At 39.0% G+C, this 24,928-nt stretch overlaps 1 protein-coding gene across 5 annotated transcripts in view; it reads left to right on the top strand.

Annotated features, from left to right (window-relative positions):
• The window catches only part of phkb (phosphorylase kinase, beta), a 238,112-nt gene that overhangs the window by 187,254 nt on the left and 25,930 nt on the right, over window positions 1-24,928 (top strand). For 4 of the 5 annotated variants that reach the window (XM_048546675.2, XM_048546672.2, XM_048546673.2 and 1 more), the window contains 3 exons: window positions 3,677-3,734; window positions 6,992-7,082; window positions 21,349-21,551. In XM_048546675.2, coding sequence (XP_048402632.1) covers window positions 3,677-3,734; window positions 6,992-7,082; window positions 21,349-21,551 — 352 coding nt within the window. Of the gene's footprint in view, window positions 1-3,676; window positions 3,735-6,991; window positions 7,083-19,595; window positions 19,687-21,348; window positions 21,552-24,928 lie in introns of all 5 variants that reach the window. The other variant, XM_048546671.2, reaches the window with a different exon arrangement.

Below are 24,928 nucleotides of genomic sequence, written 5' to 3'. Positions count from 1 at the left end.
TTTCTGTAAACTGTTCACATAAAATTTATTTCAAGCCAATAGTTTTTGTGTTGATGAAAAAGATTTGCGTTGATGAAAAAGATTTGCTCCACAATACTTGCGTTTAGCTGATTATAGCTATGAATTGAAAACACGTCTTTATCATGTTTACTTCTTCAAGACAATCTGGTGTTTCGTTGTTTTCAATGCTTTCAAATACATTTATCATGTTGTATGAGATATTAACCCAGAAAATGCTGGAATAGGTCAACCCACAGCAAACAAAATGGAATTTGATGTTTTACTTCCCTTTCAATTTGTTTTTAATTACAATTTGCTTGAAATAGAAATCGATAATGGTCCAATGACTTCAGTGACACATTTGGAACTTTCTGTAACCAATAGTCTATTACTTTAACAAAATGGTTTAGGGATACAGAAATAGAGAAACAACAGAAAAGAAACCAGGTGAACCAGGTTAAATTGGATACAAATTCAGAAAGAGAGTGGATTAAAAGAGGAAAAGCAAGGCAGACAAGAAAGTTAAAAACTTGTGAAAATCTCTAGGAATATTTCACCACCTGCTGGAGTGAGACTCTATGTTTTCACTGTTTCTTTCCTAAACCTCCACAAATGAGTGTCAAGATCATAAACTATGTCATTATCAGAGTTAACACGGTGGATGAACACAGCAGGCCAAGCAGCATCAGAGGAGCAGGAAAGCTTGACATTTCGGGTCGGGACCCTTCTTCAGAAAAAAAAAACAGGGTTTTTTGAACACAAGTTAGCAGCCCTGAATGGCCATAATGAGATAAATTTATTTCATTAATGTAAACTATTTCTTATCATCATAAACAGCTAGGTCATTCAACACTGGAAGGTAACTTATTATGTTTTGGTAAAGGTAACATTGAGCAATTTGAGGCAACTTGAAACTCAAATCATACCAAAAATTGCTGTTTTTTTAAACACAAAATACGTTAGGGACTGGAGCTCATCTTTTGCCCAGCAATTTCTGGGTCTTTTTTACATAAGCTCTGAGTAACAGCAGTAATGCTATTAAAAATGTCTGAAGATCTTTGCAATAATGTTACAAATTGTACAAGCCAAAGTTATGCACTTTCATGTTGGCACATTGAGAAGACTTCATATAGTAGTTTCAGGAAGGGTAAGGAGTTCTTCTAATTGAGATTAATTGTTCAGAAGAACATTAAGCCCTGATGTCTGGTCAACATTCAAGTAATTGAGTTTCATTACACAAACTGTTTTGAGGAGAACTTAGATCAGCACACCAGGAAAGAAATAGAAGGATGTGGTTATGTGGATTTAGTTATGGAACATACACAAAAGCATAGACCATTTGACCCAAATTGCTTTTTTCTATGCTGTAGACTTTGGTGGATAAATCTTACATTTTCTTGGCTAATATATTGAGTTTTTTGGTGGGCTTTTTTTGCCGCAAGTGTAACAAAATCTCTTGCTGTGTGTTAGCAAACCCGCCTCATTAAATACCTTTCCCAGCCCATGGCGCCCCTCTATTCCAGTTCTAACCTCATTTCACCATGAGTTTACCAGGAACAACTCACCACTGTGGATATCATTTTCCACTCTGTCGGCTTAAGTGCTACTATTTCTCTCTGTTACATCTTACTCAGACTATCTCTGCTAATGTACCGACCTCCCACAAGACTCAGACTCACAATTACCTGCAACATCTTCACTCACTCGCTGTCAGCCCCCAACACCACTCACCCTAAATGTCCTCTGTGCTATGTATTCACTCAGCACACCTCCCCATCTGCATCACAAGTAACAGCCAAGCCACCCACTTTCATCTCTCTCAATACCCGCCTTTGCCTCATTCCAGGAGGATAATCGCCCACACTTAGGTAGAAAGCGTCAAGACAGCTAGTGGGCTCCACAACATCTGGCTTCTCACCCATCATGTGGAGGGAGTCTTGACTCTGACCATTCTGTATGTAACTGACTGATATTGGAGACTGCCTTTGACTACTGTATGGGAAGCACCTGACGATAGGCTACCTTCCTTGACCGGGGAACTGCTCACAACCATGACAAGCTTTGTAGATTTGTGTCTCCATCTCCTATCTCAATACAGCAACCGTGTGAGCTTGGTAACTTAGCATGAGAGAACATGGCACGGAAAAGCAAGGCAAAGTAGGGATGCTTTGAGTATTCAGGGAGGAACAGAGTGAGTGAGTGCTTTGATGACAAGTAAAGAGTCTGGTGATGTAGCCTAGTGCAGTCCATGAGATGAGTGCATGTCCTTAGGTACGCAGTGTCCTTTGCTGCAGCATTACTGTGATAGTTGTCAGTGTAGCATTGAAGTGCAGAAGCTTACTGTAAGTGCATCAGAGATGTTCGTGGAGGCTGGCATATGCCTGTGGACACGAGATCCATGTGGCCAATGGCCATGAACGTGCCCCGAGATGTTGGGTCCATTTCCAACAGCGAGATCCTTTTGGAGTAAGCAGTGAGGTGAAATCAGGTCTGACATCCATGTTGAGAATTTGCGGCATCTAATTTTATCTGTGCAGTTCGTAAAATAGGAATCTGCATATTAGTGAGGCTCAATGTGCCATTAATAGGGTAGTTAACAAGTAATAGTCCCTCTTAATAGGTAACTCATCCTGTCTAGTGCAAAACTCATCTCAAAATCCAACAGATGCATTTTAAATGCATTGAGTTGCTGCCAACATAAAGATAAGCTTTGCCAAACTTCTCATGCAATTCTACCCAAATTCTCAACATAGCCCAAGTCATTAAGGCCCCTATGAGATTCTGTCCACTGTGGCCTCTACAGGAAGAAAATTGATAAATTAATTATATCTTTCAATACCGTTAGTGTGAATTTGATCCTTTAAATTGGCTCCCATGTTTACTTAGGTAGCAACTTGACTATACTTTCAACATATTTTAGAAATGACTGTTATTTTAATTGTTTTTGTTAAGAAAGAATTTAAGTAGAACTTCTGTGATTGTGCGCTGAGGGTAGTGGAAATAATATGCACCATCCCTTGTGCTGAAATCACAAAGACATTAGGAATGCTATGTTTACTCTTCCTTTTAAAACTGTTGATTTAACTATGGAAGCTTCTGGTGCTTATAATTTACTTGTACTTGGCATATTTTTGGCATTGTTGCTCACTATAGGCAATCACTTATTTTTGTTTTAGTCCTGTGTGATTAGCCTTAAAACTAAATACAGTTATCTATACTTAAACTGGTTTGCAGTTTAATCAGTATTTCAGTATAAATGAATTATTATTATCAAGCTTTCACATTTACAATAACTGTCAATACATTTAGCTGTTGGTAAGATCCATGTAATCTACCAATCCAACCATTTATGTGATCTGCACACCTGTAGAAACATATTGGTGCTAGGGGGTTTACCAATGTACAATTATTTTATTCTTTATTATATTTTAACAGATGAAAAATAATTTTCTAACTTTGTTCTACATTTGCACTTCCACATATATGCAAGACTGTGTTGAGTTCAAAGTTATTTAATGTAAAAATTACTTAATTCTAGGATGTTCCTGAAGCATTGCATCTGAATTCCAAATTGGTTTTGCTTTCAGCAGTTTTGATTTTAATACTTTAACTTATTTAAGCTTTTTTTTCCTACTTTAAACAGTGCATTCTATTAAAAATGGTGTTCTGTTTTCAGGGACTGTTATGGATCGTTTGGAAAGAGTTTATCAACATTCGGGCAGAAAGAAACACTGGTCTGTATTGTGCTGTTTGTTTTGCTGTATTTCTCTCTGCACTATTGTGTGTCAAATTTCCATGATTGACATTTCAGATATTTAAAATAAGAAGGCTTATGGTATTGAATTTTTGGAACCTACAGTGTAGACAGATCAATCAAAGAGACAAATCTATGCTGGAGTTAATTAAATACTACAGGACCATTAATCTGGAACTATATATTGTTAAACCCACTTTCTTTTCCAGTGTTAGTTTATATTCGTCCTTGTCAAATGCTTATCCATTTCACTTCTAAGTTTCTGTCCCTGTAACCAGTTGTGATAAAGCAAACAGTGTTTTAATAATTCATGTGGTAAAATTCCTTTCCAATCATTCTGCTTTATTTTACTTGCAAATTTTTTGTGTCAGCAGCAAAATCAATTTCAGTGCCTAAAAGTTTGCTTGTGACTGATGTTAGACCAACTGATCTACGATTACCCATTTTCTTTCACTCATTTTGTTCAAGAGAGGTGTTGGGGAAGATTTACCCCAGTGTCAATATGTTCATATATAAAGCACATTTAATGAAAGTACTGCAACTATCTGTTCAGTGCGCTCCCCTTATCTTCTTTCAGCAGTTTTTGTCATGTTGAGTTTTACTGTTTTTTTTCAGAATCAACATCTTTTCCACAATTAACTTTTTATCAACTTCCTTGACTACCTGTATTCTTCCATCATTATTTATAAACACCCGCACAAAATCTCCACCGCACTGTTATCCTCCACAGTTAGATACCCTGCGTCCTAAGTGGTCTAATCTTTTTTGATTCATAGAAATTTATAGTAGATAAGGCCAGTCATGCTTCATCCTATGCACTTTCCCCTTGTCCACAGCCTGGAAGACCCTCAACTTCAAATGCCCATCCAACTATATTTGATAATTACTTATGGAATCAGCTTCCACCATTTTTCAGCTAGACTGTTCCAGACCCTAACAAGCACCTGGATGAAAAAAATCTCTAATTGCCTCTCAAGACGTAATGCCAGTAGTTTTAAGTTTAAGACTTCTAGTTATTGTACCACTAATTACAAGAAATGATTCTTTCCTATTTTGTCTGTTAAAGCCTCTCAGAATTTTAAAAACATCCTTTGAGTCCCATCTTTATTTTTTCTATTCCCTGACAATGGCCATTATCTTTCCACCCTCTCATCTTTATTTTTGGTAGTAGCTTGTAAATCTCTTTCGCACCCTTTTTAATGCGCTTTATGTCTTTCCCTAAATATCTCCCAGACTATCCTCCAGTTTTTATAACATTGCTCCGTTCACCTAAGTCATTTACGAGAATTGGAAAGCGTAATGGACCAGCAACACTGTCCCTGCTTTCAACAATATATTTGTTTTTTATAAACTTATGTAAGTCTTTTCTTTTCCCTTTTATATTGACTTTTAGTTTTCTTTAAAAGTTCTCTTTTAAAGCTTCCATTCTCTCTTTTTACTTGCTCATTTTTTTCATATTCATATATTCCTGAATGTCTTCAAAATGTCATTCAGCTGCACCTATATCCAGATTATTTATATATGTGGAACCTAAGGAGCCTCAGTACAGATCGCTGGCGTGCGCAACTGCCAGGGCTTTACAATCATAAAGGCATACGTTATCACTAACTTTCTGTGCCTTAGTCATTTCTGTAACTACTTTAATACATGTACCTTATTTTTCTATGACAGTTCTTTTTACACTGGTATTATCAAAAAGCTTCTGACATAAAGATAACATTCCTTACATGATTTGTTTTTATCAATGTACTAGATTTTCTGAAAAAGTGATAAAATCAACCTGCCTTTTACAATCCATATTAACTCTCCCTGATTTAGTCACACTTTTCTAAATATTCATTAATCTTATGCACAACCTATGGATGTTTATCCACAAATGAAGGCAGATTTGCCTGTGATTTCCTGTATATCCCACTCCACTTTCTTGAAACATGGTATTTGATACCCTAGAGTATACAGTAATTCTCATTTCTAGAATTTTTTAGAGAGTTTTGGAATGCTCAATATCTGAGAATGGTAACTTTTCAAGTTTCAATCCCATTAACTTTTGTTTTAAACATATATTTGTCTTGAATACTTTTTCTTATCCTTACTCCAGTCTCACTTTCAGCTTCCTTAAAAATGAAAATAAAATGTGTAGCAAACAACCTCTCATTTTTCCATCTTGCGTATAAGGTGACTCCTTTGTCTCTAAATGGTCGTATCTCTTTAACCGTCTTCAGTATTTTTGCTTTTAAAATCTTTCACATTACAACTGACTTTGCCCCTTTACATTTAGATAGTATTTGCATTGTTTTCTTTTTTTAAATTGTTTTAAAGTTTGATAAGACTTCAGAAATTAATGTCCAGATTTTCTGCTGAAAACAGTTTTGGGATTTTAAGTAAAATAAAAATATAACTGTTCATCAAAGATTTCAGTTATGTTTTTTGAGCTGCTGATTATTGTCCCTCATATTTGGTAACGGAACTTATGCCCTTGATAAAAAGTAAAATGAAGTCTAGAGGATTCTTGGGTCCAATAGTAAGGAACTTATGGTTCGATAACCTTAAGGAAAATCATTTTTGTGTTGCATATAAGTTTGATTAAGTTCAAGAAATATTTCAGATAGAAGTATAATAAGGCATCAGATGGAAAGCACCTGTCTTAAATATGGTTTAGGAATGACTGTGCATCAGTACTATGGATACTGCTGACAGGATTTCTCCAATTGTCTTCAAATCTCACCTCTGGACCTGACAACTAGTGGTTAATGCCAGGGAACATTTTGACCACTTCTTTCAACTTTGTTATAGATTTGATGGTTAGTGTTGCATTTATGTGCAAGTACAGTTAGGCAGCAGACCAATTTGGCACATCAGCAGAAGTAACAGTGGTAAATGCTGTTTGAGAAAACTTGACCAGACATTGTGAGGAAACAAGCATTCACTTTCAGAGCTGAAATCAGACCTCAAGATTGGTTAATCTATTATTTTTGAAGGTGTTATGGGAAGAGTATCGGTTCCCTTCATTATAACATATTATTAAGTATTGACTGTAATTCCTAAGTTGTTTCGCCCTGTCTTATATATATGTTGGTCATTTTACAAATATTGCTTTATTTTCTGAAAAAAGTGATATAGTGTTACATTGAAATGGTTTCAATTTATAAATTGTAGACTTTGCAGTATATTAGAAATCTGATTGACTTTCTTTGCAATTCCTATGACCTTTATATAATCATTGTGCAATATATTTAGGTTGGCTGTACGTTACAGTGCTGCACTTTTAGAGCTGATTGCTGCCTCTATTGCCCCACATATTACCACAATGCTGGTACATGGGAAGCAGGTAATTAGGACAGCATTTGTGAGATTTGGCATCATCTTCAGTGTGTCATAGCTCCACCCAAATATTTTTTAATGAATGCCTTGCACTGCATAATTATGTGCTTATGCTTTACTAGCAACCACCAGATGTTCATTCTCTTCACTTAAATGATTTCTTACTACTTTTGTGCTAGATTTACAGCATGTGTTTGATTAATTTAACTGAACAGCTAGTTATGCTTTTTCTGAGCAAGCAAAGCATTTCATTTAATAACTTTCTTAATTTAAGTGCTTATCAATTACATATTTTCTTAATTATGCCTAGCTGCATCCATTGTGGTTCTCATGTGTTTGACTTGCATATTTATCAGCTGTGCTTGTTAAAACATTTTTCACTAATTCCTTGTTGTACCCCATCAAATCCTCAATGCTTGTTCCATTAGCATTCCCACATCTCCATTTTCAGAAAGTACAAGTTGGCATTTTGACACAAAGCATTCTCTTTACACTTCTCATAAAACTTTTATTGTATGTAGCTCATGACAAACATCTGGATTTGACTTTCGACCAATGTTATGTAAAACAATGAGCATTAATGGTCAAAATTAAAATATATTTATTCTAACTTGTGTAAGATTTTGTTCTCTTAACTGAGCATAGTACAAGGTTCTGAAATGTGAGGCTGGATGAACACAGCAGGCCCAGCAGCATCTCAGGAGCACAAAAGCTGACGTTTCGGGCCTAGACCCTTCATCTGATGAAGGGTCTAGGCCTGAAACGTCAGTTTTTGTGCTCCTGAGATGCTACTGGGCCTGCTGTGTTCATCCAGCCTCACATTTCATTATCTTGGATTCTCCAGCATCTGCAGTTCCCATTATCACATAGTACAAGGTTCATTATTTTTACTTCTACTAATTGTTTTTTAATTTTTTGTTGCTGTGTGTTTTCATTTAATTTTACTTTAAAACTCATGCTACTGCCTCCCATTAATAAACTTGCATTTTCTTAAACTTAGAATCTTGGAGGCTTTCCTCTGATTAATGACACACAGGACATACAAAGCACATGCTGAGGTCTGTCTCCATAACTAGTATTTCCTGAAACAGGTCATTAGCATGTCTCCAGAGGTGACAGCTTGAGAGCTGCCACTCCACATCACATTTGGCTGACTAGGAAATTTTCCCATTCCATCCACCTGCAGTAGGAATTTGGAAGTGTTTAAATGTTTGTTTAACCTATTTAGCCACATTACAAATGCACCTTTCATGGCTATCAAGTCCTGAAGTGAAACTCAAACCCTTATGTTTTAGTTCAGAGTCAGGGCAGTGCCCACTGTGCCACAAGATCTTCCCTCCTCCATAGAGCTAGAGATGACAGGTTTATGTTAATTGAGCAGTTCCATCCAGTCTCTGGTAGGCCAAGTATCAGGGAATGTTTCTTATAGTTTAGGAGATTAGTACATCAAATTTGGTATCACTCTGCTGTTATTCCAACAATCTGTGGCATCAGCACGCCTACCACATAGCTTAGCAGTGCAGACCGCACACCTCAGAAGTAAACAGAAATGGGTCCTATGTGTGGAAAAGAGAGAGAGACAGACATACACAATGTGAGTTTTGACTGGATGAACAGAGGCTGTGGGGTGCAAGTTTGAAACTGGGGAAGGTGTCACACTGGGACTTGGTGGTGGGATGTGTTTTGGCACACTGGGATTCAGTAAGGAGTCTAGCATATTGGGATAATGAAGAGACTGCAAATTGTGGCTTGTATGTGCACTGGCAGGTTTTGATAAGGGGGCTAGGCAGCTGTCAGATTGGGACTTAGGACAGAGAAGCAGCAGATTGGTACAAAGGCAAGCAGATTGAGACTCAGTTGGTGAAACAGATTTGGGATTCAGGAAAATGGCACCATACTGGGATGACTGGATCATGATTTTCACAGGAAGTGGGGTTACAGGTGGAGACTAGAGTATTGTAGATTACGACAAAGTGGTATAGCCTGGCAGGTTGGTACAGAGATGGGCAGCAGATTGGAACTGGGGACAAGTTGGGACTCAGGAATGTGGAATTTTAGTTTAGAATTCAATGATCAGATTTGGATTCAGGATAGAAGTTGAAGATTTTTCTTACAGGATATGGGTGTCACTGACTAGGCCAAGGACCATTGCCCATATCTAATGGCCTGAGGAAGGAACAGGGAAATAGACAATGACAGGGCTCAGATAATGAGGAATATGCACAAGGATGCGGGATGGCGGACGGAGAACTATGAAATGAGACAAGCAATAGCAGGATAGGCTCGAGGGGTCAGATGGCTTACTCCTGCTCCTAGTTCTTATGTTCTTACATTCTAATTGTATTTTGAGCAAGAATGAAAATGGAAAATCAAATTTTGGACTTTTTTGGGGGTCAGAAAAAGATTCTGGTGAATAAGACCATAAGACGTAGGAGTGGACGTAAGGCCATTCGGCCCATCAATTCCACTCCGCCTTTTAAATCATGGCTGATGGGCATTTCAACTCCACTTCCCTGCACTCTCCCCGTAGCCCTTGATTCCTTCTGAGATTAAGAATTTGTCGATCTCTGCCTTGAAGGCATCCAACGTCCCGGCCTCCACTGCACTTCGTGGCAATGAATTCCACAAGTCCACCGCTCTCTGGCTGAAGAAATGTCATCTCATTTCAGTTTTACATTTACCCCCTCTAATTTTAAGGCTGTGCCCACGGGCCCTAGTCTCCCCGCCTAACGGAAACAACTTCCTAGTGTCCACCCCTTCTAAACCATACATTATCTTGTAAGTTTCTGTTAGATCTCCCCCCAACCTTCTAAACGCTGATGAGTACAATCCCAGGATCCTTAGCCGTTCATCATACGTTAAACCTACCATTCCAGGGATCATCCATGTGAATCTCCGCTGGACACGCTCCAGGGCTAGTATGTCCTTCCTGAGATGTGGGGCCCAAAATTGGACACAGTGTTCTAAATGGGGCCTAACTAGAGCTTTGTAAAGCCTCAGAAGCACATCGCTGCTTTTAACTTCCAACCCTCTTGTGATAAACGACAACATTACATTCGCTTTCTTAATTACGGACTCTACCTGCAAGTTAACCTGTAGAGAATCCTGGACCAACACTCCCAGATCCCTTTGTACTTCTGCTTTGCGAATTTTCTCACCATTTAGAAAATAGTCCATGTCTGTATTCTTTATTCCAAAGTGCAAAACCTCACATTTACTCACATAGAATTTCATCAGCCATTTCCTGGACCACTCTCCGAAACTGTCTAAATCTTTCTGCAGCTTCCCTATGTCCTCAGTACTACCTGCCTGTCCACCTATCTTTGTATCATCGGCAAACTTCGCCAGAATGCCCCCAGTCCCTTCATCCAGATCATTAATGTATAAGGTGAACAGCTGTGGCCCCAACACTGAATCCTGCAGGACACCACTCGTCACTGGTTGCCATTCGGAAAAAGAGCCTTTTATCCCAACTCGATGCCTTCTGTCAGACAGCCAATCCTCAATCCAAGCCAGTAGCTCACCTCGAACACCATGGGCCCTCACCTTGCTCAACAGCCTCCCATGAGGCACTGTATCAAAGGCCTTTTGGAAGTCTAGATAGATAACATCTACTGGGTTTCCCTGGTCTAACATACTTGTTAACTCGTCAAAGAATTCTAACAGGTTTGTCAGGCATGACCTCCCCTTACTAAATCCATGCTGACTTGTTCTAATCTGACCCTACACTTCCAGGAATTTAGAAATCTCATCTTGAATATTGGTGCTCAGCATTTCCTTCAGAACCAAGAGCAACAGCAGTGTGTTTAGTGGTAGCATTCAGTAAAGATTAAGTGAAACATTGGCAGTTTGCAATTAGAAAAATAATGGAAGATTATTTTCACTGGTGGCAAAGGGAAAACAGTGATGGAGATCACTGTGGCAAGGTGGAGTTACATTATGGCTTCAGATCTCAAGCTGAAGTACACACAGTGGTGAGTTATGAAAAAGCTGGGCATGGCCCACTGCAGTGCTGTGGATTATGTCTGGCCATGTTTCCCAATTCATCAGTCTCCCATGTGGGCCCATATATACAGAGGTCCATAAAGACTACGGCAAATGCATTGCTGTCATCTATACATCTGGTCACCTATTCAAAAAATTTAATCAAGATGGTCACACATGGCCTCCCTTTAATCCCTGCCTGTGCAAATGCAGAGTAATTCTGTCTGTCAGCAGTGCTTCAAATAGTTTCACTGAGTTTAAATTGATTGACCTGTGGTTTCCTTGTTTACTCCTTCCTCCCTTCTTGGATAACAGTACCAAATTAGCTGTCCTCCTGTCCTCTGCCACCTCTCCTGTGGTCAAAAAGGAATTGAAAATTATTGCCAGTACCCATATGATTTCCTGTCTTACCACACTCAATAACCTGAGAAGGGTCTAGGCCCGAAACGTCAGCTTTTGTGCTCCTGAGATGCTGCTTGGCCTGCTGTGTTCATCCAGCCTCACATTTTATTATCTACTATACGTTTCATCTGGACCTGGATATTTATTTACTTTTAAGCCAATCAAACCACTTACAACCTCCTCTCTATCTTTGCTAATTTTAAATTCTATCACAGTCCTTCTCCCTGATTTCTATATCTGCATCGTCCCTCTCACTAGTGACCACCAACACAGAGTAATCATTTAGAACCCTACCTACATTCACTAGGCCCATGAACAAATTGTTATTGTAGCCCTTAATGGGCCCTGGTTACCCTTTACCCTTAAATTATTTGTAAAATAACTTAGGATTTTTCTCTATTTTACCTGTCATTATCCATTCATGACCCTTTTTTGCTTTCCTAATTTCCTTTTTAAGTTCCCTGTTGTGCATTCTGTGCTCCTCCAGGCACCTGCTCCTTTGAGGCCTCGGTATCTGCTATAAGCCCACCTTTTTGCCTTTATCCAATCCTGGATATCCTTCAAAATCCGAGGTTCTCTGGATTTGTTGGTCCCACTAGTTATCTGTATCAAACATGTTGGCCCTGCACTCTCCCTATTTCTTCGTTGAACGTAACCTACCTAAATGTATCTGCTCCCAGTCCACTCTCGCCAAACTATACTGATCTTCATTATGTAAAATTAAGCCAGGACCGCACCTTCCCTTGTAGGACATTGTCAAATTAGCTTAAAAAAAATCTCTGAATGTATTTTACGAATTCCGGTCCCTCTAAATCTTTTGCACTGTGACCTCCCTGGTTAATATTGCGCAAGTTAAAACACCCCCATTATCACCACCATATTACTCTTACATTTATCTGAAATGTGTCTACATAACTGCTCTTCTATTTCTTCTGACTGCTTGGGGTCCTGAGTTGCCTTGAACCTAACTTTGCAGAAGAGTCCAACAGTAGACACAAGATCCATCATGTACATAAATTAACTCAACAATTTTGGATAATCACAATGTGCCCCAAAAATTGTAAGTTCAAATGCAATCTTACATGAATCCAATTTGAAGTGCCACTCTGCGGGACCTTGAAATCTGAAATTGGTATACGTTGTGCTTGTTTTAATCACTTCCACGCCACTGGGGGTCAAAGATAACTTCTGCGGAATATCGCCTGCAGCAAGTGCTGTGATTTCAGATTAGGAATTCCCATAAACTCAGTTGATATTCCTGCCTCAGAACTGATCTTGATTGCAGTCTGTGTGACTATGTCTCAGTTGCAATGCCTACTATCTTAGTCACATGGGGAGGCGATGGCCTAGTGGTATTCTCACTGGACTGTTAATCCAGAGACCCAGATAACATTCTGGGGACAGGTGGTGCAATTTGAATTCAATAAAAATACCTGGAATTAAGAGTTTAATGATGATCATGATTCCATTGTTGATTATCAGGAAAAACCCATCAGGCTCATTAATATCCTTTAAGGAAGGAAGCTGTTAACATCTTTACCTTGTTTGGCCTACATGTGACTCCAGACCTACAGTAATTTGGTTGACTCTGAACTGTCCGCTGGGCAGCTAGGGATGGTCAATAAATGCTGCCTAGCCAGTGATGCCCTCAGCTGTTAATGAATTAATAAAATAGTAACAGCATGGCCTCACCTCTGAGCCAGTCACTCTGTGTCCTTTCCCAGTTTCAATCACTCTGTGGCCCTGTATTAGAAATGGTCTTGATGTGGCCCTTTTAATAGTCTTTTTGTGGTCTTACCTTAGTACCAGTGTAGCAATGTAACAGTTGCTTTATGGCCCTCTCTCATTTACAGTTACACCTAGTTGCAGACTCTATCACTGTTCAATTTGAAAAATAGACCAATGAGAGTTTTTTTGTCTGTGGACTTATTCTGTCAGCTGTCTTTTCCTTCATCCAGAGGTAGAGTACCTGAAAGCTAAATGATTCACCATCTGACATCTTCGCTTAGAACTGTCTTGATGCCCAGTCAGGAGCCGGGAGTTGAAAATACATGTTGTCACCTCTTTTGTTGAACCTGTACTCATTTCAAACACTTGCCACAGATTGATATTCACTTATTTAATGTACAAGACAACCCACTCAAAGGAGATATATTTTAGATCCAGTAAGTGTCATGTGAACAGCAGGAAAGCTGTTATAATGTTTTCATTGTCATGTTAGGTTTGAAGCTTGTTACAGCTAATATTCATATGTACTTTTTTCTGAACACAATAGGTTGTGTTTCAGCTCATTTTAAGATGCGTCTTTTAATGGTGGTTCAATTTGAGCAGTTTGACAATGGAAGGAGGGTCAGTCCGCATTGCTGGCCATGCCATTACTGGTAATTCATGCATGGATGAAATGGTCTACATACTGTCTACAGACTTAGATGTAAAAATGGTGGCACTTTTACTGTGCTGCTCCAAAATGTATTGCATTGAAGTTGTTTATTTTGTCATCAACATTTTGAATGAATTTCATGAGGAAAAATACGTTGCTGTATGTCAGTATTTGAATGTCTTATAAGTATTTTGCAGTTTTTGACCTGAAAAGGCTGGAGTTGGGTAGGAATAGGCTGATGTTAGCCCCACTTTGCTAATAACTATTTTTGTAATAGGAAACAAGAAAAATCTTTCAATACACACTTGATCTCTCATCAACGTATTTAAGGACTGGAACTGTTATTTTAGACATACATAGGATGCAAATTTAGCAGTGGGAACATTTGAGCAGACTGCGCGCAGGTTATCTTAATAATAAGTTGGTTTGTTCCCACCCATATTAGGCCCAAATCATGAATATGGCACAACATATGGCAGTTTTCCACAATCCCAAACACCCTAATAGACAGTTCCCGCAACCCCTCCATTTCTTTCAGACATTCTTTTCTTTCTTGGATTTCATTTCTTGGTCAGATTTTTGCTCTGTGCCATTTTTATTCGTTTTGTTCGTTGTTTTCAGAATCATAGGTATTTTCTCTTTTTATGGTCATTTTCTCTCAGCAATTATATGTTTTCTGCTTTTTCTTTTCCCTCTCTCTCTCTTGTTTCTTACATTTCCTAAGTTACAATAGCTTGCTTTTATGTAGCGGTTTATGTGTAAACAAAATTCTTAAAATACTTGAAGTATCAGCTAAAAGGAGCAGCTTTGCTTTGTCTACCCTTTCCTCAGCTGAGAGGATTGTCCTATGCTGAAAGGCTGAGTAAGTTGGGTCTGTACTTTGTGCAGTTTAAAAGAATAAGCTCTAATTTCATTGAAATGTTCAAAATTATTAAGGGGTTTTACATTGTGGATACTGAGATGTTTTGTTGGCTGGGAAACCTAGAACAAGAGTGTACTGCTCAAGGATAAGGGACCACGATCATTTAGAATTGACTGAGGATTTGTTTCCCTTAAAAAATTGTGAATCTATCCCAGAGGTCTGTGAATATGCCATTCCTACATGTATTTATGCTAAGCTAGACAGATCGTTGGTATCAGGGAATCAAGGGATATGAGATACTGGCAGGAAAGTGCAGTTGAAGCCCAAGAGGAGCCCTTATCACATTGCATAGCAGAACTGGCTTTTTAGACTATATAGTCTTGTCCTATTCCAATTTTTTTAATGTTCTTCAGAAAGGTAGAATCAGGCAGAAATATTTACTAGTATTACGTACAAATTTTAAGAAAACGCTTTAAGAGGGGTGGAAGCTAGAAAAGTTTAAACTTGAAATTCCAGAGGACAAGATTGGCTATTTCTGATTTGGCCACCTTTATGCATCTTCAGATACCCGGCACCTCCTCTAACTGAGAAAGCTCTACCCAGGGACCTTTGTACTTAAGATGGCACTGTTAGTGGTGATTTGTATACTTCTCACCGTACTCATTTGACTACATGTGACAATAAAGCTGATTCTGGTTCTACTCTGAGATTGTAAGCACTGCCAATGCTGGAGTCAGAGATAATACAGTGTGGAGGTGGAGGAACACAGCAGGCCAGGCAGCATCAGAGGAGCAGGAAAGCTGACGTTTTGGGTCGGGACCCTTCCAAAATGTCAGCGTTCCTGCTCCTCTGATGCTGCCTGGCCTGCTGTGTTCCTCCACCTCCACACTGGGTTATCTCTGATTCTGATTCTAATTCTGTAATATGGACACTTCTAATTCAATTGTAAGCTGGAGGAAGAGAAATGTAAAAACAGGCCTGGTCAGAAAAATGGAAAATTCTGAGGGTATGAAATATACATGCATGCATAGCTGCACGCAAGTATGATGAACATGGTCAGAGAATTTTTACAGCATGGAAGAATGCCATTCAATCCGGATGCTCTGCCAGGTATTTACAGAATAATCCAGTCAGTCATATTCTCCTGCTTTATCTGTGCGTCCCTGTAAATTTATTTGCTTCAAGTTCTACTCGGTTTTAGGGATCATTGTTTTGCCTTTGACTGCCTTCATAGGTAGCAGGTACCAGATCATTGTCACTTGTTCTGTAAGAAACATTTTCATTTAAATCCCAGTATTTCTTGCCTGAATCCTTGTACTATTAGTTAGTAGAAGCAGCTTTTTGTATACTTTATTTAAGCTGCCATAATTTTGTATATCAGTATCAAATCTCCCTTCAAGCTCATTTGAACGTACAAATTAGAAGTGGAGTGGGGCATTCAGCCCTTCTAGCCTGGTCTGCCATTCAGCTACATTACGGCTGATCCAACTGTGGTTTCAACTCCACATTCCTACCTGCCCTCATAACCTCCAACTCCTTTAATAGCCAAGATTCTAACCACCTTTGTCTTAAGAATATTCAATAAGCCCACCTCCACTGTTCCTTGGAGAAGAGAGTTCCATGGACTCACGTGCCTCTGAGAGGGAAAAAAATTCCTCACCTCAATCTTAATTAGGGACACTTTATATTAAACTGTGTCATCTAGATCTAGTTTGCTTCAAGGAGAACAATTTCAAACTTTTCCAACCTAAGCTAACCTTTTAACTAAAATCTTTCAGCCCTGGAAACATTCTGGTAAATCTCTTCAACACCCTCTCAAGGACCCTCAAATCCATTTGTGAGGAAACTCAGAAATATTACAGAGCGGGCCCATTGAAACCTGTATAACAAAGTGTGGAGCTGGATGAACACAGCAGGCCAAGCAGCATCTCAGGAGCACAAAAGCTGACGTTTCGGGCCTAGACCCTTCATCAGAGAGGGGGAATGGGGAGAGGCAACTGGAATAAATAGGGAGAGAGGGGGAGGCGGACTGAAGATGGAGTGAAAAGAAGATAGGTGGAGAGGAGAGTATAGGTGAGGAGGTAGGGAGGGGATAGGTCAGTCCAGGGAAGACAGACAGGGCAAGGAGGCGGGATGAGGTGGTAGGTAGGAAATGGAGGTGCGACTTGAGGTGGGAGGACGGGATGGGTGAGAGGAAGAACAGGTTAGGGAAGCGGAGACAGGCTGGGCTGGTTTTGGGACGCAGTGGGGGGAGGGGACGAACTGGGCTGGTTTTGGAATGCAGTGGGGGTAGGGGAGATTTTGAAGCTTGTGAAGTCCACATTGATACCATTGGGCTGCAGGGTTCCCAAGCGGAATATGAGGTGCTGTTCTTGCAACCTTCGGGTGGCATCATCGTGGCACTGCAGGAGGCCCATGATGGACATGTCATCTAAAGAATAGGAGGAGGAGTTAAAATGGTTCGCGACTGGGAGGTGCAGTTGTTTATTGCGAACCGAGCGGAGGTGTTGTGCAAAGCGGTCCCCAAGCCTCCGCTTGGTTTCCCCAATGTAGAGGAAGCCACACCGCGTACAATGGATACAATATACCACATTGGCAGATGTGCAGGTGAACATCTGCTTGACATGGAAGGTCATCTTGGGGCCTGGGATGGGGGTGAGGGAGGAGGTGTGGGGGCAAGTGTAGCACTTCCTGCGGTTGCAGGGGAAGGTGCCAGGTGTGGTGGGGTTGGAGGGGAGTGTGGAGGAGACAAGGGAGTCGCGAGAGAGACCACTCTCTCCGCGACTCCCTTGTCCGCTCCACACTCCCCTCCAACCCCACCACACCCGGCACCTTCCCCTGCAACCGCACGAAGTGCCACACTTGCCCCCACTCACCCCCATCCCAGGCCCCAAGATGACCTTCCATGTCAAGCAGATGTTCACCTGCACATCTGCCAATGTGGTATATTGTATCCATTGTACCCGGTGTGGCTTCCTGTACATTGGGGAAACCAAGCAGAGGCTTGGGGACCGCTTTGCAGAACACCTCCGCTCGGTTCGCAATAAACAACTGCACCTCCCAGTCGCGAACCATTTTAACTCCCCCTCCCATTCCACAGACGACATGTCCATCATGGGCCTCCTGCAGTGCCACAATGATGCCACCCGAAGGTTGCAAGAACAGCACCTCATATTCCTCTTGGAACCCTGCAGTCCAATGGTATCAATGTGGACTTCACAAGCTTCAAAATCTCCCCTTCCCCAACTGCATCCCAAAACCAGCCCAGTTCTTTCTCTCCCCCAACTGCATCCCAAAACCAGCCCAGCTTGGCCCCGCCTCCCGAACCTGTTCTTCCTCTCACCTATCCCTTCCTCCCACCTCAAGCCGCACCTCCATTTCCTACCTACTACCTCATCCCGCCTCCTTGACCTGTCTGTCTTCCCTGGAATGACCTATTCTCTCCCTACCTCCCAACCTACACTCTCCTCTCCACCTATCTTCTTTTCTCTCCATCTTCTGTCCGCCTCCCCCTCTCTCCCTATTTATTTCAGTTCCCTCTCCCCATCCCCCTCTCTGATGAAGGGCCTTGACCCAAAACGTCAGCTTTTGTGCTCCTGAGATGCTTCTTGGCCTGCTGTGTTCATCCAGCTCCACACTTTGTTATCTTGGATTCTCCAGCATCTGCAGTTCCCATTACCATTGAAACCTGTCATGTCTGCGCTGGCTTTCTGAATATTTTGACTCAGTTCCAATGTTCTTCCTCCATAACCCTGAATATTGTTTCTACTTAATCATCTAATACCTTCTCGAATGCCAAAACATGTATTTTGGGGTCACCCAGCCTTGAACATTCCAGTAGAACTCAATTCTGAGGTAACATCTAGTCATTGAACCTAAAACTAGAGTGTCATATATTAGCATTAGGTGTTGAAAATGCCAGTCAACATTAAAGATGAATTCAACAGATCTAATGTAAACTCAAATTTTCACCAATGGCATCAAAGGGCTACACTTCCTTTATTTTGTACATCTTATCATTGACTTTAGGTAGGAATAGTCTTAAGACATTGACTACAATTTTCTGTTACTTTCCTGTGTAATAATGTGGTTCTTCCTTAACGTTCCTTGTATTATTTAGTATTTATCATAGCTATACAATGGGTTTATGTATTCCACTCTTAAGGTTTGAGTATAAAGTCCATGGTTCATTCAGGAACAGGTCTATGTCCTTTGGTTTGTAATTACCTGGCACTGTTGCTAATAATCAGCTGACATTTCCTGAACATACTGAGAATATTTCCTGTTCTTACTCAGAAATGCAGAATATTGCTGAGAAAGAGGCATGTTGTTAATGCTATCCATCTTGCATTCATCCGGCAGAATCACAAGAACACCAATGTCGAATGTATTTTTGCAATTCTGTCTTGATGAGCGCAACATGAACAGCTTTAACAGCATATCTCTTTTTTTCATCAATACTCAAATACCAATCTTCAGGAATGGTAAGATTTCATTTTACAAGTTAATCTTTTATAGACAGCTGTAACATTCTTGGTTCAGTTTTGAAATAGATCGAAACAAAATAGATTTACAGAAAATTGTGCACACAGGTAGGTGGTTATCGGATATCTCAAATGCAGTGAAAAATTGATTGTTAGCTCTTCAGTGGCAAAGAACATTTGGGTCACTTGATAATTTGGTTGTTAATCGGTGTCTGAAGCCATGGCTTTATTTAACCCTTTCAGACTAGTATGGACAGTACTTAATTTCTGTTTATTTGAGCACAATTGTTTCCTAGATTTTTTTCTCACTCATTGATATTGTCATAAATTGGAATAGAGCAGAATTAGTTGACTTTATATTATCTTATGCAGCCAATATCTAGTAGAATTATGTTTTTTTGTTACCAGGTCTAATGTACGCTTCACTGCAAGTATTTTAGGTAAACAAGTGGACAGCCTTGCTCCATCAATTACTAGGGTTTTAGTTCAGGGTAAGCAAGTAAGTATACACCTTACTCATCGGTACAACAGTTCTTTGATACATTTTCTTTCTTTATTTAACATTGATATTAATTCTGCAATTCTTTTCATGAGTCATTTTTTCTAATATTTATGTATCATGGGTAAGTTGTGTAAAATAATAAAATACACTCAAATTTAAACCATGCCATATTTCATTTCCATGCCCTGAAAAGCGTGCCCATCCTTTTGGTCAGGAAATGATTCATTTTAGTTGCTTTTGTGAGTGAAAAGAATTCTTTCCCCACAACGTTAGAAAGATCAAAGTTATATTCCACAAATTAAGCAAATCCTAAAACACTTTTGTTAATCTGGTACTTTTTGAAATAAAGACATTGTTGTAATGAAAGGAAACATGTCAGCCAATCTGTAGAGAACAAAATCCTGGGAAGAACAGTTCTCTCTTATTTACTCATTTGAATGAGGGAATTGTTTTTAAATTTTTTTTAATGTAGTTACCAGTTTCCTTTCTCTATCTATCCAAGAGATCAGCTGTGAAAATATGAGAGTTGCCGTGGCAAATGTACTCTTCCAATTCCTTTGAATGAATTTTCCAATCAAACAAGATATACAATTTTTTGATGTATTTGTGCCTGTAAGGGGAGATTTGACTGAATTCCATTTTGTACAGTGCCCATCAGACAAAAGAAATGAAACATTTTCATTTCAATTGTTAAGACCTGGACTCATTCCCAGATTCTAGAGATGAAAGCTGTGTTTTCAGTCATTGTACCATACCATCTGTTTGGAGAAATCAACTTGATTTTGTTGGAATTACCCTTAATGTTTCAATAATTTTATGCAAAGGATGAGGAATAACACTCCGGAAGCCTCACATTTTATATATGTACCGAGGTTTCTAAACCTATTAATCTAGCAGAGCATTTTGTTTTAACAGTGCAGCAAACTGGTTAAATAATAGATCTTTTCCTAAGCATTTAAACATTGCACAGATATTTTTATAGGGAGTTGCAGTCTGACTAGCTTAATATCTAAGCACCTTCTCCTCATTATATTAAATAAACCATTTTCAGCGTTCGCAAATACATTCAAAATTCTTGTTAAATAATTTCTGCTTCTTTTGTCAGCACATGTCAGAGTACATATAACAGAAAAGAAATGAACAGCTATAAGGAAATATATAGCATCTTGGAGAGGCTTTTCATCACATTCAACATGGCATCATGAGTGAATGAATGTTGCTGCATGTGCTGCTGCAGTGTTCTTATGAGCTATTTCCAATATAGTTAGAATAGTGGTGTCAACTCCCTTTCACACCTCAAACTGGAGACCAACTTTTAAACAATATAAAATGATTTAGAGTTTTATTAATTGCAAAATCTAAAAGGGAGCAAAAAAATTGACTTGTTTAATGCTCTACATTTTGCCTTTCCTTGTCTACATTTAATCACATTTTTTATGCGTCCTGTTTACATTTTTGAAAAACTCAATCATTTTTGAACTTCTTTATAAGAAGGAATATAAATTATGTTTTAAATGATCTTGTGTAAATAATTGCAAATATTGGTGCACTTTTTTTTCAAAATGTGTTTATCAAATTGTAATGTGTGGCGCATACTTATGTGCACATGTTTTGAATAGATTCTTCATTCACTAAGCTTTTCTCATGGCTATTTGCCAGGTTACAATAGGAGTGTTCGGACATGAAGAGGCAGTGATTTCCAACCCCTTGTCTCCAACGGACATAAAGAAGATTGTCTACTCTAAGTGTGCCCAACATGATGAAAGGGAGGCAGTGCTTCAACAGGAACTAGTCATTCATATTGGTTGGCTTATTTCTAATTCTCCAAACCTCTTCCAGGGCATGCTGAAATTTAGAATTGGGTATGTTAAACATGTATGTTATTTGACTTTTCAGAAAGTCCTTATTGAAAAACATTATTTTTAATCTTGTTGTGAGTTTGGCAAGTATGGTACCCTCTTGCCACTAAATGCATTTCAGTCGTGAACCAAAAAGTGAGATACAATTTTTGTAAAACTAACTTGAAGCATCTCAGATATCATATTCTTGATTTTTGCCTTTACTTGCTTGTGCTTATCTGAAGATGCTCCAACTTTATGCATAAAGAACAGTTTGCACCATTTGCCTTAGCATTATTTTGACATAAAGTCATAGGTATGTGTTTTCTTGAAAAGTGTCATAAGAAGTTAGATAACATCTGTCAATGTATCAATACATCTTAACTGCCATTCTGGACTAATTGATAAGAACGGTAATAATCACCTTTTGATTAATCAGGTCATCCAAAAATTTCGGATTTTGTACATGGAGAAAGTGAGGTTCAGTAACAGTTTAAAGTTACATATGTTTGATTGTTAAATTTGTTCAATTATTTATCCACTTCTCTTTTAAAAGCTGCTATGTGTATTCCTGCCTTCAAAGTTTCTGATGGAGCATTCTGTAACTTTACCAAGCTCTGTTTTTAAAAAAAATGCGCAAACTTCGCTTTTCATTTGATTTGTGGAGACAGTAATATAGTTGTAATGCCACTAGACTAGTAATGGAGCACAAATGTTTTGTGGACATGGATTAAAATCCCATTGTGGTGTTTGGGGAATTTTATATTCACTCAATTTTCTGAGACTGAAAATTAGTCTCAGAAATGGTGGTCATGAAACAATCTTCAGTGGTTGTTAAAAATTCACCCGATCCATCAGTGTCCTTTGAGAAAGCAAATCTGTCATTCTTTCTTGATTTGGCCTTCATGTGACTCCAGAGCCACAGGAACCATCAGAAATGGTCTAGCAGTCACTGTTCAAGGACATTTAGGGGTGCAGCAATTGCTCTGCTTGCTGGTGATGCCAATATCCCAAGAAATAATAAGTTTAAAAATAAATCTCTTGGCAATTACCTTAAATTTATTTCCGTTCTTTGCGGATTCCTTTTTATTCTTTGTTTCAGTCTGTTGTATTCCAAATATGATTGTTTCACTTTTCTCCTTTCATCCATCAAATTCACAGTTTCTTCTAACATCCATTTTTGCTTGAAATATTTCACTTTTGTCAGAACTTAACTTTCCATTAGGATCTTCATGAGTGAATTAAACTCAATTTCTATCCCTGTTGTTTTTTTCCACCTATTAGTGCTAAAATGGCCAATCTTCAGAATCCAATTTCCTCGATTTCCTAATATTTTATTAGGAATTTTCAGATTGATATTCATTGTAGCAACCATCAGCATGTGATCACAGTCACTGTGTACTCCAGGATATGATTTTGATTCCTTAATGCAAATTTCTGAAACAGCTAATTACATTGAACATAGAACTGTACAGCAAAGAATGAACCCTTTTATTGCAGTAAAATCAATCTGATTTCACATTTGTTCTTCTGGACTTTTCCATATCCAGCTTTAGCCTGGATGATGCTTGAACTGTATGTTTATAATAGCCTACTTGTTCTGACAGAGCCAACTGACCCACATGTCATATCTGTTGTTGTATTCTTCAAGACTACGTGCAGCAACAATTCCTAGTATGCGAGAACTTTCCACCTTTGCATTGATATCACCCGTGACAAAGGTGGTGTCTTGAGAACCACATTATTTGCTTGATCATGCAGAAAACCTCAAGATTTTCATATATACCCCAACACTTTGGGTTGGCGTGTATGTTTGGTAAAATTTTCACCTTGAAAGGTGTACCTACTACTGTGACGGGGAGTATTCTCTGGGAAGTAGCTAAAACAGCCATAGAAAGTTTCTAATTGAGAGCCACAGTGAATTCTTTTTCATAATTGCCTTTCCCAAGTAGGCAATGACTCCACCATTTTAATGGTACTTCTGAGCTCCCATCCACTTTATTTCACATAGCCAAGATTATTGATTCATAATCTGCACTTCGCTTGAAAGACATTTTGGCTTTCCCTGTTTGATTGATGTTCTTGCATTCTAAGCCATAATTATTTTGAGATCAGATTTTTCCATTCTTATGTTTGTTTTCAAAGTCTTTCACAGCTTGTGCAATAAGATGACAACAGTCCTGATTCATCTATTACAGAGATAGTAGGAACTGCCAATTTTTTTTGTTTCTGAAGGGGCTAGACCTGAAATGTCAGCTTTCCTGCTCCTCTGATGCTGCTTGGCCTGCTGTGTTCATCCAGCTCTACACCTTTTTATCTCTGATTCATCTGTTGTTCATTAATGTCTGTACCACCAAGGTGTTGACTCAAGTGGTGCCAGCCTCCTCTCTTTGTCTTGATAAAAATTGTTCATTCTGATTATATTTGGTCAGGTAAAGGGGAAGCATGAAATGGTTTCCTGTTCCTTCTCCCATATATGTTTGGAGGGGACACAAACTCCCTTCCAAATGATCCCCACAATCAAGCCATGTCTTTCCAGAACAGAACTCTCCACTTTCACTGCCACAGACTCTACGATTCATCATTAGCTATAAATTTGTAATCCTAAGCACAGTACCCTCTGCTACCAGCCAGGCTGGCTGGAATTGGTAGGGCTGATGATACCATCAGTCTTATTCAGGAATCCGCAAATGCATTTCAACTGAGATAATGAAAAGCTTGAATCCAAAGGATATTTGTGAGCTTGTTAATGAAATTTTGGGAAAAAGAACAGTTTGGAGTTCCAGTGGATGTTTGAAAACAAAGGATGATTCAATTAATGGAAAGGAGCAAAGTCAGAGAAAGGCTTTTATAAAAAAATCCTTGACCACTAATCAAAAATAAAGAGGCATGCCCAGAAATCTTGCAAGAAGTAATGGAATTTAGGCTGAAGATGAAGGAGAATGAGAGAGCACTTGGACTGCTTGAAGAGTGATTATTGTAGCAACAGCTGAACCAGGAACCAAAGAAACCTTGACTCTAATCGCCAATAAGATCTAAAACGCTGGCATTACCACTGAAGATATAATCAAGTCTGTTGTGCCCAATTGCTAAAGAAATCTAGCATAATAGAATATGAGATACATTGACCAATCTGCCTAATGATCAGCAGTAAGAATCATCAGAGAATCCAGATGAATGGAATTAGAGAAAGTGAAATCAGAGATTTCAGTCATTCACTGGCTTTCCGAAAGATTAAAAGAGTCATGAAATAGAATCCAAATTAAAAACTTTGACAGAAAGAGCAATTGAAATGAAACATTTGACCTTGTGTTTTATTGATTGTGCTAAAGCATTTAATAATGTTCAACAAAATGATGCAAGATGTGAACATTAATGGAAAAATCTTCAGATCATAAGGA

Source organism: Stegostoma tigrinum, chromosome 16 (genome assembly GCF_030684315.1).
Source record: "Stegostoma tigrinum isolate sSteTig4 chromosome 16, sSteTig4.hap1, whole genome shotgun sequence".
In the NCBI taxonomy this organism is placed as follows: domain Eukaryota; kingdom Metazoa; phylum Chordata; class Chondrichthyes; order Orectolobiformes; family Stegostomatidae; genus Stegostoma; species Stegostoma tigrinum.
This window is presented reverse-complemented; position numbering and strand designations above follow the sequence as displayed.